At 34.4% G+C, this 24,681-nt stretch overlaps 1 protein-coding gene and 1 long non-coding RNA gene across 2 annotated transcripts; one reads left to right on the plus strand and one right to left on the minus strand.

Annotated features, from left to right (window-relative positions):
* Positions 1–268: 268 nt before the first annotated feature.
* LOC130052758 (uncharacterized) lies at positions 269–6,989 on the plus strand. Its single transcript, XM_056158679.1, has 6 exons — positions 269–400; positions 687–780; positions 972–1,168; positions 4,607–4,767; positions 5,101–5,276; positions 6,860–6,989. Exons 2-6 carry the CDS (start codon positions 699–701, stop codon positions 6,904–6,906), a joined length of 663 nt encoding a protein of 220 aa, XP_056014654.1. The 5' UTR covers positions 269–400; positions 687–698; the 3' UTR covers positions 6,907–6,989.
* Positions 6,990–12,055: 5,066 nt separating this feature from the next.
* Positions 12,056–20,211, minus strand: LOC130052768 (uncharacterized). The gene is made up of 3 exons (XR_008801156.1): positions 15,203–20,211; positions 14,860–15,098; positions 12,056–13,825 (listed from the first exon to the last, which is right to left on the minus strand). It is a non-coding gene; the product is annotated as an uncharacterized LOC130052768 (long non-coding RNA).
* Positions 20,212–24,681: the final 4,470 nt, after the last annotated feature.

A 24,681-nucleotide genomic window follows, 5' to 3' on the forward strand; every position in this document is an offset into this window, starting at 1 on the left:
CCCATTTTTGAAAAATCCAAGCATGAACACCATTAATAGATTTATAGGTGCCGTCGATTGTTGATTGATCCGAGAACATGCTAGATGTAACAGATTGTTTTAGATATTTGAGAACACTTTGTTACTCATTAATTTTATTTTGTACAAGTCGCTTTGAAAAGTTCGGTGCATCTACTTTTATCTTCAGAAACAATTGTGTCAGAGGATGTAATGGATATGAAATTGGACCTGTTTTACAAAATTCTATAAGAAATTTATAATAATCGAAACATTGAAACAATAAAATGTGTTTTAAATAACCGCAGGTGTTTTCGATTACAGATACTTTGTTTTGTATATAAGAAATCATTTTGAGATACTCGAATTAACAGTTGACGGAGGAGTCTTCTGAGCATACCAGGTAAGTGATATGGTTGTATTTTTTTATAATGTGATCTCATGTGTGGAAGGTTTTTGACAATGTTATTTTCATTTAATTTGATATACTTAGATAGTGTTAGATTAAACATGATATCAATGTGTGGGGCTCGCGGCAGGTGACTGGTCGGTGGGGATGCGATGTCCTCCAGGCCACCTAATTCACTTCTGGTATTTGCAGGGGTCCGTGTTTGCCCTACCCTTGATTAAGTATTCCTTATATGATTGATGATATTGTTCACTCGTTTTTAAATATTGTTATGTTATAGGGTAAAATCGACATGATCTGGTTTTCATGGATGTTGGTTTGCGTGCTCTTTGCACATGATCTTTCCGGTAGTTATGGCATATCTGAAGAAGATGGTGAGTTTTAATTGTTGATCAAAACGTTTTTAATTTCTTTTTGTGAAATAATAATGTGTCATTTTTGTAGTGTCAAATGTTCTATGAAATGCTGATATTTTCTAAACAGTAAATTAATTGTTCGACTCTCAAAAGTAGTACATGTATTTTACCAATCCGATGACATAAATTGACATTTACATCCATTTCAGACTGGCAGCTAGTTTTCCATGCTGTTAAAGGTAACAAACAGGATGTTCGTGCTGCATGGTACAAGAGATCACCTTCAAGATGTACACCAGCAGTTGGTTGCATTCCGGACGGTTTTGATCTCGATAATTGGAGAGATACTAGAAAGCATCTTCGAAGTCCTCTAATTGATAAATGGAGATATCTCAGCATTTTGAAGGTACGTACTTGCACAGTTTTTGAATGCCATGTAGAACAATTTGCACTATTTATAATTCCACCTTGTAAAAGAAATACACTTACACGTGCAGTTGAAATAATTACAGATAACACTATAGAAAACCATAAGCTCGATTATAATCAAAGATTAATGCATTGTGTTAATCTATATATCTCCAAAGATATATGGGTGGAATATTCTACTTGTGTGTGTGTGTGTGTAAGTGTAAAATTTTATGAAATATACGGAAGTTCGAACGCTAAACATGGGGTGCACATTATTGTCCTCTTGCGACCTAAGATTACCGTGTACATTATATTTGCTCTGGTTAATCAATGTTATCCTCAAACACCATGGGAAAATCTTTTAAGATTTGACGTTCTTTTAACTTTGCTAGTCGTTTTAAAGTAATACAATTTATTATCTAATGTAAATTTATGCGGATCGGAACTGGAGGGTAGAATAGACAACATACATGTATTCAGATCTCTTTTTAGTTTTAGCGCAAACCTCGCCGCCAGTCGCGTTCTACAACGCACCACCTGTTAGTTAAACTGAAGATATGGTGTGAATATTTCCGTGTATATCTACCACTGTTACTGTTGGTCAACTTCAAGGTTTTTATTTTTTTGAAAAGCTACGAGGATAATGACTCCCTTGGTAATAACTGTTCTCCAATATGCAACCGAAAAGATTAGTTAATGTTTTTGAGGCCCGAACTTGCCGTAGTATTTCTCCGATCTGCCTCTTAATCGGTATTTTAGTAACACCGAACATGAATTAAACGACAAAATAATAAAAACGTTAATTTTCTTCGTAGGAGATTGATACACAAGCTGATGTGGCTAGTCGATAAATTTGACATTTTTTGCTTTACCTGCTCAACTGAACATAAATTATCTATATAATAAAACACTACATGTATGTACATATGGTGAGCTCGAACACATGAGTACTACAGGCTTTAAATAATGATATGTTCAAATACGCAATTATTTTCAAGCTTCTGAAAATTAGATAATTATTATCTTTCAAATATATATTCTAAAACTGAAAAAAACAAACAAGGAAAGTCATGAAAATGTGCAAGTTATATAGATAATCGAAGAGGTGGGTGAAGATAGTTTAATACAACATGGCAGCGAAACTTTGAATGGCTTAAAACCCAAACATTTTACCTTAAATGTGAACAAAATGTGCTTGACCAACTTATCCCTAACACGGACTCATCTTATTTACCAGTAAACATAATTCAACAATCGATATGTTTAAATTAATGCCAAGTACATATACCTCTCCATTTCTTAAAAAAAAGTAACGGAACAGAGGCCCTAAACGGGCCACAGTCTATTGTTTTAAGGAATGGAGAGGCATGATAATATTGAATTACTTACAATACACCTTCAGCCTAAATTTAACGATGATTTACTGATATTGGAAATATATTTGATTCTTTACAAATCATAAGAATGATTAAATATCCAATATATAATATTAGTAAAGCGTTTTGTCATATAAAACATTGTTTAATTCTTAAAACATTTCTCATCAGCCTACGTGAATTCAGTGAAAAGTGCTTCTGACCTTCATGAATGCAAAATGTCTTAGGTTCGAGGCAGTTTATCTCTTTGGATTTGAATTTCGAAATTTTCAAGACATTTTTGATACAGTTTTGATAAGCTCTATAATAAAATAACTGTATTAATAGAGAATGTGTACATTAAAATGATAAAGATTGAACTCAAGTTAATCAACATATTATGAAGTAGTTGTCTGGAATTTTGTGTTCCTTACAAATAACGAGGCGCTTAAACAAAGGAATGACGTCACATAAATCGCAGTTACCAACACCCTTACCGATTTGATCTTTGAAAAAAACCAGGTTTATAGTTTATACACTATTTTTTGATAAGTTTATTATAATAATAATAACAAGATAAAAGTATCAAAATACATGTTTCATACCAATTGTTTGACCTTTCTGGTATGTCCAGGGGTCCGTGTTTACTATGCTCTTCATTTCACATTCTTTACAATAGTTATTAGATTGCAGGTTTCATCAGATTCGCTACAGTTAGAGCGTGTTTCGTAAAATTTAGAAATATACATGTAGCAACATTCTATTATCACCTGTATATGATGTTTATATCTCTCAAATGATTCGATACGCAAGAGTTTGTTCTGCATATAGTCAGTTTTTAAATTGAAGCAGGCTACTGAGAAACAAGTTGATGGTGCAGGGTTTCCAACACTCTCGTTTAAAGTCGCAACATTTCGCAAAATCTATGATTATCAAAACGATCTACTTTGCCAATACAACCTATCATTGAGTCAAATGCAGTCTGACATGTTTCATGCCAATACCGGTCATTTTTGGCACACTGACTTTTACTACGAATAATTCCGATTACCTGATCAAGATAACGGGCTCACGGTGGATGCGACCGGTCAACACGGGATCGTTGCTCCTCACAGACACCTGATCTCACCTTTGGTATATCCAGGGATCAGTGTTTGCCCAACTCTCTATCTTATATTGTTTATGGAATTTATGAGATTGATCAATGGTCGTTATTTTCATCTCTCATACAAACAATTTAATTTTGATAGTTCAAATGACCACCTAACAGGAAATTTTATACACTGAACATAAACCAAACTACTCCAAATTTTCACCGTTACAATGGGATGATATATGAGATTATATTGACTTCGTATTGGCATATGAAATAGCCGATTTATTTGCTAAGAATTCATGCATAAAAAATAGATATTTGTGCATCTAGGGTAGAATAATACATGTATCATGTTTTTTTTTAAATATAACTATTTGTAAATGTAAGGCATTTTAATGAATAAATCCAAATAAATATATATTTGCTTAGTAGCATGCTCATTTTTGACCATTTAAGATTAAAAGAAAAGGATAAATTACCCTTTCATATGAATTAGGTGATGTAAAATACACTTTATATGCTACGGGACACATATTACAATTCCTATTCTACCGGTCGCTGTGGTCTAGTGTTAAGGGTGATCATTTTGCAATGAGGAAGTCCAGTCATCGATTCTCGATCACGGTACTTCTTCCAACTTAAGACATTTAACATAAGTAGTAACTGTTTCTTTGTCTAACACATGTAATTGTATATAAACGTGTCGAGTCTTTCCGATATGACGTTGATGAAGTGCAACGCTAGGGTACATGATACGGCCATCGCAACTAAATGTACATGATGAACGGTAGGCGTTAATACGATAACAAATCATAATTGCTCCAGTCTTGGTTGCCATATATCAAAATTTATCACATTTATCTCTATTTGAGAAAAACCTTTCTTCCACGGGACGTGTTCCAGCATTCAGATACAAACAAAATTGATTCTTCTTACGATTCCAAGCCATTTTGATTGTAGCCATGGTAAATATACCTTTCAGATCCGTGTAGTACTTGGAGGTCAAGGGAAAACGCTGGCTTACTTGGAATTTGATGGAAGTGGGAGTAGCTTCATCAACTGGTTCAGCAAATCGAGATTGTTACATAGCAGTTGGTACGACCTAAAACCGAATTCACGAACAAACTTTTTCTCCATTGCAGGGTACGTATATGTTAGCGGAGTTTTATTTTATCAAATCTTTTCTTATATAAGGGCATGAACTGCGACGTTAAAACGCCAGCATACTTCAGGAAGCGTGTATCCTAGCTCTTATTGAAAAGTATTTAGACGTGAAGCGCTGCAGTTCACGTCTTCATGAATGTTCAAAATTGATTTTTATATATGCATGTACATTCTATTTTCATGGCTATCAGAAAATCTAGTCGTTACGATAGCCGTACTGTTTGTAACAAAATACTTTTAGTGATGTCATCAGATACAATACATCTATTCCGTAGAAATCTACAACATTTATGACTATTTTGATCTTTTCAGGCACCACGCTCATGTCAAAAGACACTTCTACATCAACAGAAACTATGGTGGATGTCCAAAGGATGCGGGGTGGTTTGTGGTGATAGATAAGAAAGATGTTTGCACGTGGGCCAATAAGGGAGTCTTCCCGCTGTTCATGTACAGTAAAGGGTCAGGACTGACGAACTGGAATCGAAGTAAATGACATTATACGCGGTTGAGTTAAGGCTTTCCCCATAAAATGTTTACTACCAGTGCTGTACATAAATATACTTTACCGCACTGGCACATTGTACGACGTCACAATGAAAAATACGTCATGACGAAGGTCATGACGTACATATCTACAGTCCTTTTGTTGTTGGAAATGTCAAAATATTGTTTCGTTATTTACCATCGCTGTCAAACGGTAAACTGCAATCGCGTAAAAGTTTCTGTCAAATGGGTTATATTAATTCTCTTTGATATTGAAAAAGTTTCAATTTCTTCTTTATATAGCATACATGCTTAAGTAATATCCATATTATATTGTGATCTTGATATCGCCCCTAATCTACGCGTATAGTTACTTTCACAATGGACTCATTTGCATAAACAGGGTTTCCGTACATAGAAATTTCATCATTGGCACGACACCCCGAGGTTTTTAAGTGAAAGATGTTTGATTTATGTGACAAGTGAACTTCAGTGCCAAAGGAAAGTTAGGGGAGCAAGTTCTGGCTTCAACAGAAAATATGTTTTTCAGGCTAGATTCAACTTCGTATGTGCACAAATCGCCGCATCTTGCATATTCAATGCAAAAATTAGACATGTTACAAGTCACAATAAACTTGCTCTCAGCACTTTTCAAATTAAGAAATTAATATGCTTTGAAGTTATATTAACTTCAACATGCATTGATATCTGGATATCGTGCCAATCCAACGATTTATACATACACGATACGTTTTTATCTTGATATTTGATCACGTGATACAGAGTTGATGTAGAGACTGTCGATCTGGTGAAAAATGTATAAGAGGTCAATATGCACTTAATGATATATACATATTGTTTTTGTATAAAAGGGTTGTGTTTACAGAATTTGTCACAAATTGATTTGTTTATTAATATGCTTTTTTCCTGACATATTTCTATGGCCCTACTTAACACAACTGCGTAGTAAACACATTCCTCCTATTCTATCCACAACTTATTATATGATACAATGGCTGTAAAGTTTAGTTGAAGCACTTCAGTGATTTCAGACCGAGTATGATAATGTAAAATATATCAACCTCACTATTGTACATCTTACTTTACGACTACATACATGTATGTACATGTGGATTGTGTATATCTACCCTCCTCTCTCTCTCTATCTCTCTCTCTCTCTCTCTCTCTCTCTCTCTCTCTCTCTCTCTCTCTCTCTCTCTCTCTCTCTCTCTCTCTCTTTTTCCATGTATCTATATGGTATCATTGAGATATTTTTTCTCTCTGTTAAAAATAAGGGAATAATTTCTTTTCTTTCTATAGATCATATGATTATACTATGATCCAAAGTATGAAACTGTCATTCAGTTCGCCCAGTTTCTGTGATTTAGTCACCTTTTATTCGCCGTTCAGTAATCGTTCTGTCACCTTTCAGTAACCGTTCTGTCACCGTTCAGTAACCGTTCAATAAACTTTAAGTTACATTTCAAGCTTATTGAATGCCATAGTTTCATCCTGTGATCACTGTTTCCAAAATGAATCGGAAATAATGCAATTTTTTAAATATTATTTTGTATTTTGTTTGCAGGTCCCGGTTTTGCCGATGTTATGAACGTTTACATACAGACTGTGTAAGCTTCCTGCGTGCTGCTTCTTTTTGTCGAAAAAAAAAAAGGTTTCATTCGTTGCAATGGAAAACATTAAAGATGGTCAATAAAGATGATGTGTTATTTTATGTCCAATTCAAGCATATTCACAAATATAGACGTCAATGAGTGTGGGAGAAGTGCCTCAACAATTGACTTAAGAATGACGCTCTTGGATGTATCAGTAAGGGTATTGATCGTGTGAAGGCCTACCGTGACATAGGACTACCGTTTTAAAGGTCATTGAGGCATACGACATTCTTTATCCCCAGACGATTGACAAATTAACAGTCTAAGCACTGTGCACTAGGGGATTGATCACTGTTCTTTACCTTCAACTTTCACTGTATACCTAATGTAGGTATATAAATATAATAAAAACGTATACTTTATAGAAACGGGGATGAAGGTGATGATAAAAATTGACCCATATTTTGATTGTTAAATCTCACCAAGAATCTAGAACACACACACACACACACACACACACACACACACACACACACACACACACACACACACACACACACACACACACACACACGTGTAACGCGTGTCAAATGAACACCTTAACTTCCCACCTGCAACTGAACACTTCTACAGTTATTGGTATTTTAGTACGAAAATTTACTATTTGGTACTAAAAACAACATAGAAGACATTGCTGCGGTCGAAATTTGTGAAATATCGTTTTATTCACTCCTTGAATTTTTGCTTATCAAGTGAACACTTTCCTTTACACACGGTCAATTGAACACTTTCCTTTACACACAGGCAATTGAACACTTTCCTTTACACACGGGCAATTGAACACTTTCCTTTACACACGGGCAATTGAACACTTTCCTTTACACACGGGCAATTGAACACTTTCCTTTACACACGGCCAATTGAACACTTTCCTTTACACACAGGCAATTGAACACTTTCCTTTACACACAGGCAATTGAACACATTCCTTTACACACGGTCAATTGAACACTTTCCTTTACACACAGGCAATTGAACACTCTGGCACACACGGGCAAATGAACACTCTGATACACACGTGTAATTGAACACTCTGACTCACATGGCCAATTAAATACTCTGATACACGCAGCCAGCTAAACACTCTGATACACACGGGCAATCAAACACTCTGAAACATCCAAACAATCATTCTCACCACGCTAAATAAATAAGGCCAAATCTCTAAAGCTTACAAAAAAGCGTGAAACAATGACATAAATCGAAATTGGGATGGGATAGACAGGGAATCCACACATTTCGTTGAAATTATCGCCGCAAGAAAATAAAAAATAAAGGGGGGGGGGTAGTATTGATTGGATGATTGATTATATATTTTACGTCCCGTCGAGAATATTTTATTCATATTGAGACGTAACCAGCTTTAAGCGGAGTACCACGAATTTAGACATATCCAATGTATCCATAGGGTTCAGAGTCGTAGCAGTGAGGGTTCTTTGAAATATCGTGCCAATACCTACTACATGTACGACAAGGGATATACGTTTATATGGTCACATCCAAAAGATCCGTGATTCTCACTTCTAAATGTCGAGCGTTTGGCGAAGGAGCAATTAACACTACCAATTTTAACGTCTTAGGTTTGACGCATGAACGATGCTTGAACTCACGACCTCCCGGTTACGAAGCGAACTCTCTACCAATGAGCTACCGCGACCGGTCGGGGGGAGGGGTAGTAGTGTCCATAATGATGACTTTTAATGTAATAATAACTTATGATAATCATCATTATTATATATATATATATATATAGATATATATATATATATATATATATATATATATATATATATATATATACTTCTATGATTATAGACTCCCTCGTTTGCCAATGCATGCTGTACGGGCCAGACTCTGTAGTAATTCGACCAAAAAGTATGATAAATAAAATCAAAATTCTGTAATACAGTGCCTAAAGGATCTAAAACAAGTATTCATAAGTATATACATTTTTTGTATCACTTTAAGTTTTTTGTTGACTTTTGACATGAATAAAAATTAGATATCTTTGTAAAGAAATGTTACGCGATATCTTAATTCCACTCTAAAAGGGAACATTTTCATGAACATTCTGTTTATATATGTAACTACATAGATGTGACCTTACAGAAAACTTTAATCAAACGTTGCAAAAACCATAAATTCTTTGAAAATCCGGTTTATAACACCAGTTTATATAACATAACTTCAGAATCAGGATTTGTTCCCGGTTCCTTTATATACTGTTACAAAAATATCTACATGTTTATGATATGTACATGCACATTATGTCAATTTTGACTATCATCTCACCTTGAAATATGAGGACAAAATTGTAATAGAGAACCCCCAAAAATCACGATTTTGCTTCATCTTAGATATTTTTGTTTAGAGATTTCGTGCCTTTGGCACTCATTACGCCCTTCCCTAAACGTGTTACGTGTTGGACACCCCCCCCCCCCCAATTAACCACGTCTGAAACACACCGACAATTGAACCTGGTACATTGCGCATACATTGAACTATTATAACGAAAGGTAAAATTCAAGTTACATATTTGTAAGTTTTATTGATGAACTTAGTTCAGTCTCGAAAGGCAAGTAGAGATTTAAAACATTCCCTGAACATTGACAATTCGCGCCTTCGAATGAGAAATAATCACCCTCATAAAAGTGATTTGGACCCCCACTCCTTTCCCTGCCGATCTGAGAACAGAGATGACCAATTGCAAATTCAAGGGAATATATTACCTTCTGTTTTTGTTCAAAAACTGGACGTGTCCTCTCATGACCTTTATAATACAAATTCACCAGGTTGATTTTTAAAATCTTATTAATGTTTTACATAAGCTCAAATTGAAGTCCAATAATATACGCGCATCAAATCAATTATCGCTCTCATTAATTCAATTGCTGCGCACATCCATGTGGTGGAAATATTGCTCGCAAAAATTAATTTAGAGCTCTGTATGAATGACTTGATTATCTCTTTTAATTCAATGGAGGATCTTTTTAATTATATATACAAGGCTCTTTCATAAGCAATTAATGCGCGCATCATTTTTTTTTTAAAAGAGCAACAATTCAATTAAAGAAATCATTCAATTGTGGATATCTTGAATTGAAGATTATATCTCAATTAGATAATCTCTCTAAAATAATTATTCCACGCATCAATTTAATTAATGATATAATTAATTCAATAGAAGAGAGCAATAATTCAATTATTGTGCACATTAAGTGATGTTAGCATTAATGAATTATTGCTCTCTTCAATTGAATTGTAGCAATGCATTAATTCTATTGTTGGTATCATTAAATTATAATTCATTTGAGTAGAGCAACAATTAAATTATTGCGTGCATCAATTCAGCAGAATAAATAATGATATCAATAATTCAATTCAATAATGCAGAATTGAAGATATTAATTATTTGAAGAGATCTTTGATTGCGTGCATGAAATGAATTGATAATATCTTCAAATAATTAAAGATATCTTCAAATATTTGAGTTTGTTAATTTGGCGCTCCATAGATCTAAAACTATTCCTAGTGGATTCTGGTGCTTTCTGACTCGAGACATCATAACAGCTCTTGCCACAAATGAATCTCAGCATACAAGTGATAAAAACACACTTGAATATGTTGCAGAAAAATAAAGATCAGGTGGGTCGCATATACCTATAGCCACCTCTCTTTTAATTTCTTCATAGGATTCATATACTTAAAGGGATTTTTCTCCTTGAAAAGGTGATATTTAAAAATATGTCACTTTTTAAGGAATTTTATAATCCCCCAATAGTATGTACCGGGGTAATTTCTAAACTGTTTGGTGAAAATGTTGACAATTAAGAACCAGTCACTGGTTATCCATGTGGAATTTAGCTATCTCATATGAATAAACTCTTGATTATTTTACTACAATGTACCATATTAACCAATTTCGGAAATAATTCCTTATTTGTCTTAAATTTTGATTTGATATAAAGAGCAAACTGAAATGATAAACTAAAGTTCACATTGAACACCAGTGAGGCAATTGTATACAAATATCAAATTCATATATTACAGAATTCATTAAGATATTTGAATTATTCTAATCTTTTAATGTTCCATGGTAGCAATGAAAACAGCAGGTCTTTTATTCTCAGTCATATATTTTATTATATTACAGGAGATGTTATATGTACAATTAGTATATATATATATATATATATATATATATATATATATATATATATATATATACATTATATATGTAATTGCATGTGCTAAAAAAATGTATACATACATGAGTAATTCAACCACAGACATATCAATAAATTTGCATTTAATACATTGAATGTAGTCCTTTGATTAAATAATCAACACAGATGGATCCATATGATAATACATGTATTTGTAAAAGAAAAAAAAAGAGTTCCATTTCTCATACAAACGATATCTGTACAAATATCAAAATCAACAAGAGGCCCAGGGGCCACATCGCTCACCTGAGTCACCTTGGCCCTGCTGTTTTGATTTTTAAATGCTATTTTATCAATATTTATTCTCATGAATAATGTGACCCAAACCTACCTCTAAAGAACACAACATTACTAAAATAAAATCATATAACACAAAGATATGACAAGCATGATATTGCTGTTCTGGATAAGACCAAGGTATGAAGTCATAGGTCTTGGAATGATATGAAAGACCTTGCCATAAGTAATCTATATACAATACATGAAAGCCCTATCTAAAATAGTCCTGGATATACTTAATAAGTTATACTTTCTTAAAAGTAGGTCAAACTCAGAGTTCAGGGTCACAAGGTCAAAGAACATAATATGATTGATTGTTTTAGCTGTTTTCCGCCACACTCAACAATTTTTCAGTTATCTGGTGGTGCCCAGTTTTTATTGGTGGAAGAGAGAACCCAGATACAATGTACCTGGGAAGAGACCACTGACCTTCCGAGAGTAAACTGGGAAACTTTCTCACTTACCGGTGCAAGCAGGATTCGAACCCACACCAACCACTGAAGAGACATTATTTGTCGAAATGCGCATCTGGTGCATCAAAATTGGTACCGTATAAGTTTTACCTTAAACACAATGTAGTTCAGGACACACTGAATAGGTCAGATTTGTTTTGCCATAAAAATTGTATATACAAGATATGAAAGCTCTAGCTTAAATAGTTCAAGAGATATCTTTAACGATTTTTCCTTTAAATATATCAGCATATAAAACTTTGATCCCCTATTGTTACCACACCATACCTCCCGGGAAATGATTTTAACAAACTTGAATATGCACTATGTCAGGAAGGTTTAATGTAAATTTGTGTGCTTCATACTAAATTTGAAAAGAATTCTGTTATTCGAATCGTAGATTGATCGCTGTTCGTTATCTTCACCTTTCAGTTATAGAATTTAGTTAAAAATATTCAATTGTTAACATCGACGGACTACAACGGACGCAGACCAATAGCAATATGTCATCTGAGTTTACTCAAGTGACCTAAAATTGTATAATTTTTCTAAAGCTTTTGAAAATTGATAATGCTATTAAAGCCTAGTCTGATCCCTTACACTCCATTTCAATAGTTAAGCGTAAAAACAGACTAGAGTGGATGGGGACCAAACTGAAGAAAGCTGTGAGATTAGTTCAATATTCAAACCTACAGTTTTTGAATAATAAGTATTTAACCCAACTGGGATGATTTCATCCAAAATATTTCACTAAAAATATTTGTGGGGATATTAGTTCACACAGACATTATGTTTCAAAATGAGTACGAGTATGGAAATGAACTGGGGTTCAAATTGACTGGCTACGTATTCCTAACATGGCTATATCAACAAAGAAAATCACTTGAAGCTGTGAGTTTTTAGGTTATATGTGGGTTTAAGGAATATTTGAAAGTATGCTTGGAAACAAGTATAGTGGGAAAATATGTTAGGAATTATTTAATATTAAATTCATGAGACAGCGATGCAGGAATGCAGTGATAGAGGAACTTAACCATGCACTTTTTTTCTGTGCCGTAAATTGAAGATTTTTAATAAGGGGTTCATCTGAAGCTCTAGTGCTCTGACTTGCCCCAATATCTTCTCAAAGAGCTACGATTTTGGGTTTAGTTCTGCATCTAGTTTTTTAGGAGAAGATTTTAAAAGATTTTCCTTGTATATATTTCACATATAAAACTTAGATCCCCTATTGTGACCCCACTCTACCCCTGTGAGCCATGACCTTTAACAAACTTGAATCTGTACTATATATGAATGTAAAACTTTGATCCTCGATTGTGACCTCACCCTACCCCCGGATACCATGATTTGCACAAAACAGGAACCTTTTATGTGAATTCAACTTTCCTGGTCCAGTGGTTCTTGAAAAGGTTTTTTTAAATGACCCCACCCTATTTTTGCATACCCTTTATCTATTGATGATGCATACCAAGTTTGATTGAAACTGGCCCAGTGGTTCACTCTGGAGAAGAAAATGAAAATGTGAAAAGTTTACAGAGAGACAGACGACAGGCAAAGGTGATCAGAAAAGCTCATTTGAGCTAAAAAAGTATATAAACATGTTCAATGTTAAACCTGTTTGTTGTATTGCTTAACAGCTCCATTGCCAGCATCTACCCTTACTGAGCTTACAGTGTCAGACCTTGATATCATCATCATCACTCATTTTGACTATCCAGGCCAAATTAATATTTTTGCAAGGGTGAGGTCTGGCTGTCCTGTCGAGGTTGAAGTTTGTACTTCCACACTTGGCGACCCAGTGGATTGATCCTATCCAATCCTCTAAACTCTAGGTCTCGTTTTAGGATCTCATCCCATGTCAGCTTTGGTCTACCTGTGAAGTTTTTTTCTGTTGATCATGATGCATAACATTCTGACAAATCTGCAAAAATATTTAGAGAAGTGATTAGTAAAAGGTCTTCGTAAAAGGTAGCAAGAAATGTACAATTAGATAAAAATCATAATTTCTATTTCTACAAAGTAAGTGTTTATCAAATGATCAGCTGTAAATATTAATTCACATATCAATTATCATTTTTAAAGATTCAAAGTGATACAGATATCATAAACATTTTATGACAAATATATCATAACTTCAGATTGTTTTTATGAAAAACAAATGTATCCCCAGCTCCCCAAATTGGAAGTGCTCCAAATGAAACCTCCAACCCCTTAATGTACTGCATGGTATGGAAGATAAAGCATGAGCAGGAACATAGACATTATGAACTCCAATAATTAAGCCACATAGGAGAAGGGTTCACAAACTATTTTACACCCTCCACCCCTACAATCCACTATATTAGGGACAACATTTGGATCTTTGATCTGTCCCTGCAATATGCACATCGCAAATGGCATTGAAGTATTCTACAAAATTTCAAGTCTATCGGATAAGCCGTATAGGAGAAGTATTCACAAGCTATTTTAACATCCTCCACACCTCTCAGATCTACTATTAACTTTTAGAAAAATAATTGGACCCTCCTGTCCCGACAATATGCACATCTACAAATGGCAATGAAGCATTGTACAAAGTTTCAAATCTATCCAATAAGGCATATAGGAGGAGAAGTGTTGACAAGGTATTTTACATCCTCCACCCCTCTTAGATCTACTATTAACTTTTAGGAAAATAATTGGATCCTTCCGTCCCACCAATATACACATCTACAAATGGCAATGAAGCATATTGTACACAGTTTCAAGTCTATCCGATAAGCCATATAGGAGAAGTGTTCACAAGATTTTGTGGCAGACGGACAGAAAGTACAAAAACAATATATCTCCCCTGAAAGAGGGGAGACATAATTACAGTACTGCAGCAATATTTTCATTGTATTTCAGATGGAGGCTGTCAAAATACAAATTATCAATATACTCTTAAGGTGCAAATCAAAACTTGTATATATATACCTTTTCTCAATACATTTTAATGAGTTTTATTTCATCTCTAGTGGACTCTCTTTAGGACTGGCTCATTTTGCTGGGAATATGGGCATCTAGCTATCCTGGTGCCATGCTCTATTTAATGAATATTGTATTTTCTAGGTTATGTCAAAGCCACTTTTTCTCTTTGATGCAAAATTATGTTTGACTGAAATTAAAGTGAAGGTTATTTAACAAGAAATCTAGTAGACACATTCAAGCAATACCTGTTCCCAATCTAATTAAAATTAGATCTTTGATCCGCTCATGCAATCGCTACACAAAGTGATTGCATGACCGGATCAAAGATCTAATTTTAATTAGATTGTACCTGTTCCCTACCACTACTAACTATATATTTATTCAACATATGTTCAAATTCAATGGAACCACTGGACTTCATATACTATTTTGTCAAAATGCACAGTATTAATGAAGAGGGTGTTACAACTTACATATACCAGATAAGACGTATCATCAATGTTCTACCTAATATATTAATATCTGCTCTAGAACCTGATTTTCATGCACCCATGTTATGATGGACTGTATTATGGTATTTATCAAGCTCTTTCATCTGTCTGTTAGCTTTTTTAAAAATTCAAAATCTTAGTTTATCAATCCTTATACCCACTCAGGTGATCTAATCAGTAATTAAAAAAAACTGATTAATCTTTTTGAACATCATATCTAGCAAATATACTTACGTACATATGTAACTTTAAAATGATACTTATGCCTTGTTCAAACAGCGGTTTTAATGCATATTTTGAATTAAAATTTTCAAACTTTAATGCGCATCAAATATACTTCGTAGAATAGATATAGGCCCCTGCATAATGACAAATTTGGGTCACATGCATCATACCCCTGGTTAGCTATAGATTTATATTTATGATAATTTTGACTGAAAAACTAATTTTAAAAAAACTTAATTGATCGCTAAAAATAGTGAACATTAAGTAATTAGAAAATGCCAGATGTAGATCTGTGCTCTGCAGAGACATACTGGGTCATATATGCATAAAGAAGAAAAAAACTATAAAACAATTCTCTTTGATCCACTGTAAATTGTTGGAAAATATTCGATCCCTGGGTCAGAAGAACGTGAACAACATTAAATGATAATGAAGTATTGTACACAATGGCCTTCATTTTTGCAGTTACTGCCATTACACCGGAAGTAGGGGGCGTGCTTACTGATGGGGTCCCCCCCAATTGTGGCCCCATCCTACCCCGGGGGCCATAATTCGAACAAACTTGAATCTGCACTATGTCAGAAAGTTTTCATGTAAAAATCAGTTTTTCTGGCTCAGTGGTTCTTGAGAAGAAGATGTTTAAAGATTTTTCATATATATTTGTATGTAAAACTTTGATCCCCTATTGTGGCCCCATCCAACCCCCGGGGCCCATGATTTGAACAAACTTGAATCTGCATTATGTCAGGAAGCTTTCATGTAAATCTCGATCAGGCCATCATTAAAAATATTTTTGTTTGATGTACTCTAACTCACATTTTTCAAGGTGGGTCGGTAGGTAGGTTTTTTTTTGTTTTTTTTTTTTTTTTTACGTCATGAAAATTTGTAATATTTTCTTTTAGAATAAGGAGAATTTTCTATTTTTCAAGGGACCCCCCCCCCCAAAGTTTTAAATTGCTGAAAAAAATGGTCGGGTAGGAGCAAATTTGATTGGTCGGTCGGAGTACATCAAATAAATCAATGTTTATTTTTGGCCTCAGCTTTTCTGGCTTAGTGGTTCTTGAGAAGAAGATTTTTAAAGTTTTTCCCTATATATTTGTATGTAAAACTTTGATCCCACCTAGTGGCCCCATCCAACCCCCGGGGCACATGATTTGAACAAACTTGAATCTGCATTATGTCAGGAAGCTTTCATGTAAATCTCAGGCCATCATTAAAAATATTTTTGTTTGATGTACTCTAACTCACATTTTTCAAGGTGGGTCGGTAGGTAGGGTTTTTTTTTTTTTGGTTTTTTTTTAACGTCATGAAAATTTGTAATATTTTCTTTTAGAATAAGGAGAATTTTCTATTTTTCAAGGGACCCCCCCCCAAAGTTTTAAATTGCTGGAAAAAATGGTCGGGTAGGAGCAAATTTGATTGGTCGGTCGGAGTACATCAAACAAATCAATGTTTATTTTTGGCCTCAGCTTTTCTGGCTTAGTGGTTCTTGAGAAGAAGATTTTTAAAGTTTTCCCCTATATATTTGTATGTAAAACTTTGATCCCCCCTTGTGGCCCCATCCTACCCCCGGGGGCCATGATTTGAACAAACTTGAATCTGCAATATGTCAGGAAGCTTTCAGGTAAATTTCAGCTCTTCTGGCCCAGTGGTTCTTGAGAAGAAGATTTTTAAATGACCCCACCCTATTTTTGTGATTATCTCTCCTTTGAAAGGGACATGGCCCTTCATTTGAACAAACTTGAAAGCCCTTCACCCAAGGATGCTTTTGGCCAAGTTTGGTTGAAATTGGCCCAGTGGTTCTGGAGAAGAAGTCGAAAATGTGAAAAGTTTACAGACGGACAGACATACAGACGACAGACAAAATGTGATCAGAAAAGCTCACTTGAACCTTTGGTTCAGGTGAGCTAAAAATCAATTAAAATATGCAAATTCATTTTTGGGTTGAATGTATTAATTGTTACACAATTTACTACATGTATATGCATCTTTAGTTTACAAATCATTACATTTTGCTAAATGATATAATTATTCTACACATATCATCTAAGATTTTAATTATACAAAATAAGATCATATAAAATCTGTAAATAAATTATGGATCAACAAAATTGTTAAATACTAAGATCTGCTTTCATATTTACTGTACTTAAGGCCACATAGAATTTCATATTTACAGATTATCATCCACGCCCACCCCTCTCAAAATTATCCACCCCATTGTTTTTTATTCTACCTTTTTTTTTTAAAAAGAAGTTGAGAACAAATATTTGGCTTGTATATCAAACATTTAGAGCATTTCAATGACTGACCCTAACATTTTGGCATGTTGTGGTTATATTTGACATGTTTCTATTATAAGGGTACCCAAAGATGTGGTAGTTGTGAAGGACTGTTGCAGTGTGATATGCATTTGGTCAAGTGACTGCACATGTATGCCTTGTTAAAATTGATTAATGGAGATGCTATTGAATGTGAAAGTATGCGATACCATGCCATTTCCCAATTCTGTGTTTGGAACTTTTATTATTGAGTGTGCGTGTCTTAGACTAGAAGAAGATGATGGCAAACTGAATTGAATAATGTTAAGCAAAAGAACTACAGTACAGTGACTGTTGCTTTGTGGTACAATGATGGTAATTATGACTCATTAATTAACGGATACGGCAATGGCATATCCTGATCCTGCATAAACTGCATATTCAAACAAGAGGCCCATGGGCCACATCGCTCACCTGATTCACCTTGGCCCATATTTAAAGATTTGTTCTACATATTCGCTTCTAAAACTTTGATCCCTATTTAAGTATTGTGGCCCAACCTACTCACGGGGCCATGATTTCTCCTACCTAAAATCTAACTCCAAAAAACCCCACACAAACATAGCTTGTAAAGGGGATAGGAGGACGTGCCTGGTGTTTAATAATTCAATGTGTACAGGCATTAGAAAAATGTGTATATGCAAAAACATACTTTAAATTGTATGCAAAATGATACACATGTCTAGTCCTATTATAACATTGGAAGGAAAATTTGATCTGGCCAATATTGCTACACGACATTTTAAGTTACGAAAAATAAAAAAATTACATATGAACACCTAGGCTGTGTCAAGCTGAATGAGCTAGTTTGTGCAGAACGAACAAAAATTACACCAAACACAGCGACACCTTTTCGAAATTTTATTTTTACAAACTTGAATCTGCACTACAGAGCTGTATGTCAGGAAGCTTTCATGTAAATTATGTAAACTGCTCTGGCCTAATGGTTCTTGAGAAGAAGATTTGTATGGCCTCATTCTACCCCAGGGGGTCATGATTTTAACAAACCTGAATCTGCACTATGTCAGGAAGTTTTTATGTAAATTTGTACTTTCCTAGCCCAGTGTTTCTTGAGAAGATGATTTTTAAAGATTTTCCCTTTATATTTGTATGTAAAATATTTGATCCCCTATTGTGGCCCCATCCTACCTATGGGGGTCATGATTTGAACAAACTTCAATCTACACTATGTCAGGAAGTTTTCATGTAAATGTCAGCTCTTCTGGCCCAGTGGTTCTTTAGGAGAAAATTTTTAAATGACCCAACCCTATTTTTGCAATTTTGTAATTATATCTTCCCTTTGAAAGGGGGTGTGGCCCTTTATTTGAACTAACTTGAAAGCCCTTCACAAAGGATGCTTTTTGTCAAGTTTGGTTGAAATTGGCCCAGTGGTTCTTGAGAAGAAGTCAGAAATGTGAAAGTTTACAGACAGACGGACAACAGGGGATTGGAAAAGCTCATTTAAACTTTCAGCTCAGGTGAGCTAAAAATTACTATTATTCAAAAAAGCGCAAAAGAATGTTCAACTTCAGTGTTACATGAAAATGTACTTCAAAATCACTTAAAAACAATTATAATATTGTTGTATGAAAATTTTCTGTCCAAAGAAAACAATGTAAAAAAAAATATGAAGTAATCTACACTCTACAGGAACATGCGAGTATAATGAACGGGAAATATATATTCTGAAAAATAAAAAAATACACCACCTGCCCCATTTTTTTCCAAGCAAGGATGGAAATCTAAAAAATAATTTTATGACTATGTGGCCTAAAATATTTTGTATACTTACTAATTTCAAAACTCGAAAAGGAAATGTTATCCATGTGAAGCACTCTGTTCATCCTCTGGGGAAGACAATCTTTGATTTGCAGTTTGTGTCATGACTACACCATGATATCTTCTAATCTCGTCATACTATCAGAAAGTAGTTTTGGCAGTTGGCAAGTGTATCAATGGTGTAACTTCTTCATGATCAGATCTTCTATACTGTGTCATATTCAGCATAAAGTAACACGGGCTATCATCTAGTTCTGAGGTACCGAGGAAGGGCTGTTTTTCTCAACACAGCCTTTCTTCTGGTATTCTTAGGGATACTTTATTCATCTTTTAATTACATTTCCTTCTTGGAGATTAAAAGTTGAAGACCACTGAAAGAAAAAGAAGTGATTTAATGAGTTCCATGTACAACTGTAGTTTATCGAATATGCTGACCAGAATATTATCTAACTGTAGCCCCCCTCCCCGATCAAGCATGCAATGTCATACATGTATCTGAAATCAATACTTATAAAAATTAATTAAAATTAAAATGTTCAAATCTACAATCTTGTTACAGATCCCTATATTTTTTACTTATCATAACTTTGAATTTTTAATAAGTGAGTCCTTTTGTCCACAAACTTTAACAACCCCTCATAAACAATTTACAAATATGATATCAGAAATAATAATCTAAAAACATTATCCTGTTGTTCATAGATGCCATCAACACTAAGAGTATAACAAATAACAAAAGCTCTCCTCACATTGTCCCATTCTGAAAGCAATGATGTGCTTATATCCCCAAAGGCAGGGGGTTACCCAGAATTGTGTCTAGAGAGAGGAATAATATTTATGGAATTAACCAAAAAATTAGTTATAAATTTTTAAAATTTTTAGCTATGAATTCATGTTAAAAAATTGGTAGCTCAGTGGTAACAGAGCATTTGCTTCATGATGAAGAAATCATGGTTTCGAGCCATGCTAATGTACTTTATTTAGGGTGTAAATGTAGGTAGTGAGGTGAATGCTCCATCGTCATATTTAGCATTCAAAAGAGAAAGTTGCTGGTCTTTCAGATGAGACCTTCAAACACCACATGCATACGTCTAAATGTGTCGCACTTCATATTACTGAAATGTTCTCTACAGGTATTATACTAAAATCAAACAAACACATATAATCATATACATGTTAAAAATCTTAATTTTAGAAATTTCTTCTTCTGACAAAATGATGCGCAAGCATATAAATGGAAGCTATGCCACTATATGTCATGAGACTGTACAGCTTGATCAGTTTATACATCACATACACAATCACAGATGTAAACAATCAAGAAAAACTCAGTACACAACATCATCCCTTAATTTTGTATTGTAGCTGAAGATCATTCTTCCAAGATCGAAATGCAGCTTGGAAATGATTAGCGAGGGTTGAATTATTCTTAAAAAGTAGATTGAAAGCAAAAGGTAACTACCAAAGTTACCAGGAGACAATAATCCATACATCGTTCGAATTTCCTCCACTGCCACCTAAAGTGCACGTGTAAACCACGCGTGTGACACCACAGCTCGACAGGCTACATTGTAAACAAGTAAAACGCATTCAGAGTAATAGTTTTACATATCATATTCTGTTTGGTTTATAGTCTTAGTAGTTACATACCTATGCGGTACGCCTGTACCATGTACGTACTACAAGCAGTGCGGCGTAATGTACATTTGCATCCTCAGGGATTTCAACCCGGACAAAGTGGAACATGCCAATCCGAATACATATACATCTTTCTTTTTTATTTTTGCATTTTTATTTATTTTTCTATTTATTATTTATGTCATGGCGTTGGAAAAAACTTCAAAGTATGGAGACAGATGTAAAGGGGTATACGTTCCAATCATCCAAAAAATGTGCCGTGTGGGGGGTGGGGTAGGGGGGTTGGTTCCTAAGGACCTGGCGCATTTCTTTTTGTGAAATTTTATCCAAAATCAATATGAATTCTTAATATACAGAGTACATTAACTGCAAAGATTATATTTCAAAAAGAAAAAAAACCCAAACAGTTCACGCAGATTTATCACTTTTATCATCGAAATTTTCAGTAACTCGGGTACTCTGTCGCTTGTACATAACACGATCGGTATGAAACACCATTTAATCAATCTATGTAATAAAAAACCCATTGATAACATGCAAAAAATTTCTTTCAACCGTGTTTACTTACCTCAGATGGGCCAACTTCTTTCCCTGGAAAACTCCATTATGATGATATCACAAATGACGTCATTTAAAACAGAGCATGCGCACTTCGAAAGTGTGTAAGCCATGCTCGCAAGGAAAAAAGATGGACGAGTGCTAAATCTTTACACACCTGTTACACACATCTCATAAATCCTGTTAAGTAAACACTTCAGGATTTTGATGGTAGATGACCTATTTAATGATTTTATGCTGATTTTTATAAAAAAACAACTGAACACCACCATTTCCGTGTTCCTTTGGCCGACCCCGTGTTGATTTACACGTGTGCCTTCTTATTCACTGGTTCAATTGACAGGGCTTACACACACACACACACACACACACACACACACACACACACACACACACACACACACATATATATATATATATATATATATATAGTGCAGCTAACGCGGACCCCTTATATACCGCGTCACCGCGACGGAAAGTAAATCCTTTTCGCATAACACCGTCGCGGTTTTTCATAGCGGGGAATCGCGGGACCACGCTTATACCGCGGCGGAGTAAACTACCTGTATTTGTACAGTTGATAACAGGTCTGAATACTGTATCTTGTCTCCAATGACAGTTACTTCCAATGGATAGAATCAATTGAAAAGTACAGTTTAAATTTCGTATATATATGTTGTGAATTAAAATTTTCGCAGTATTTCAGAACGAATATAAACGGGCATTATCCGTATAATCGTCAATGTAAAACATAATCTACTTCAGATATTTTGGTTTCGAATTGTCAATAATGATCACGGAGAAGTTAATTAGTATTTATACACATCTTTTTAATAAAAATTAATTTGAAACTAGAGTTTATAAAATATTAGATAACATGTCGAAGAGATCTGTACTTTGACAGTTCTGTCTTTCCTCTCAGATCATGGCTTATAATGTAGTTTTTTAGTCAACTGAGATTAAACATGCAAATTGCACGTGTATGGACAAGTATAATTCTTCTGCATACATTTCATTTAATTGAATTTCAAAATCAAAAGAAATAATTGCATCGATTTTTAAGAAAAATCATTATCTCATATTACAGTATTTAATGAATGTGTTAATCATTAAAATACACACAAAACCCAGTTCTGAAACTTAGATATTTCCTTGATGATTATCGCAGGAAAAGTCATGATAAGATAAGATAAGATAAGATAAAATACTTCTATTTGTAAAATTATGATTGGGCATTGAAATGCATGTATGATAATGTTTTATTCGTTGGAAAGCGAAACCATGGCGAATACATTAAACTGGGCCTAACATTGATAGGGCAAGCATCTTTGTTTGATACGTATATTTCTTTTATTGAGTATTGGAGTTTTAAAATAAGATTATTGATCTTAGCAAAAACTCGGTCTTCAATAATACATGTGTACATGTATTTGATGAATTGAGAAAGTCGTTTGCAAAATGAAACGTGAATTTAAATTCTACTTGAATCTTCTCGGTTTTGCTTAGAACATTCATCTTGTATATCGGATTATTTGTTGCAAGATGTACATTTTGGTTTACGGACGGAAAGTCACAGGACAAAAAGTCTCAAAAACGGTAGGACAAAAAGTCGCAGGACAAAAAGTCACAATGATGATTTTTGATCAGATAGGATAAAAATTCACGGGACAAAAAGTCACAAAAATTACTTTTGATTAGAAAACAAAAGACAAACTCATTATTTTATAAAACATAGAATGCTGATATTTATACCAATCTTTGTATTTTGTGCATGAATAAAATCATGATGTTTTTCTTGTTCTTTGACTTCATCATTTATCTAATATTCACAGAATTACAAAAATTGTTTTAACTCCATAACTTTGAACCAACTTTATTACTCTGCATGAGTTCCATTAATGTATTGATGATTGGCTTAGCAAATGAGACTCCATATATACTTTTAAGCTAACAATTACAGGTAAATGGTACCCAAATGCATATATAGTTTCTTAAACTTTACAAAAAGAACAGATATGTTTTCAAATATATATCAAAATCAATAATTTCTTATAACTGTGACTTTTGTCCTGTGACATTTTGTCCTACTTTCATAAAATTTCAAACTGGGACTTTTTGTCTTATTTTCTTATAAAACTGACTTTCTGTCCTGTGATATTTTGTCCTACTTTCCTAAAAATTCTTATAGTGACATGTCCATGGTCATTTTGTCCGTGACTTTTTTTCTGTGACTTTTTGCCCTTTTGTCCTACATTAGTCTCTAACCTTAAACTGACCACATTTTGGGTGATGATCGCAGAGACGCCATACTGCTTGAAAGGGACTTTTCCTCGTAAAACCCAATCACGAATATTTCAAAACTCGGATCCTCGGGTAGACAGGAAATATTACGCATGGATACAAGGTCAAATACAAAAAATATACCAAGCACTAAAGTGACCAACGACAAGAAGAACCACATTGTCAAATTTCCGGGACGACCCTTCTCTTCTTCAGGACAAACGAAAAACATCAGTTGCGATGTCTGTCAGAAGGAGACCATAGGAGAAACAACATACCTTCGCCAATGGATCAACACCAGTTCTCCATCAGAACCAAAAAAAGATTTTCCAGTAGCTTCACATTTCAATGGCAATAACCACAGATGGGAGGACATGACAGTAGTGATTATTGATCATGACCCAAGTTGGTCAGATACCGAAAGAAAGCAGAAGGAAAAATTCTGGATGTACAGGTTGAAGTCATTTGAACCGCATGGCATCAACAAACCTATTGACTTCATCAGGATGAATACGGGCTAAGCCCTTACTAGATGT

This window comes from Ostrea edulis, chromosome 3, assembly GCF_947568905.1.
Source record: "Ostrea edulis chromosome 3, xbOstEdul1.1, whole genome shotgun sequence".
Lineage (NCBI taxonomy): Eukaryota > Metazoa > Mollusca > Bivalvia > Ostreida > Ostreidae > Ostrea > Ostrea edulis.

Coding starts and splice junctions, on each gene's coding strand:
- LOC130052758 (XM_056158679.1), top strand. CDS start 699: ATGATCTGGTTTTCATGGATGTTGGTTTGCGTGCTCTTTGCACATGAT. Junction 781..971: donor TGGCATATCTGAAGAAGATG/GTGAGTTTTAAT, acceptor CATCCATTTCAG/ACTGGCAGCTAGTTTTCCAT. Junction 5,277..6,859: donor ACTGACGAACTGGAATCGAA/GTAAATGACATT, acceptor TTTTGTTTGCAG/GTCCCGGTTTTGCCGATGTT.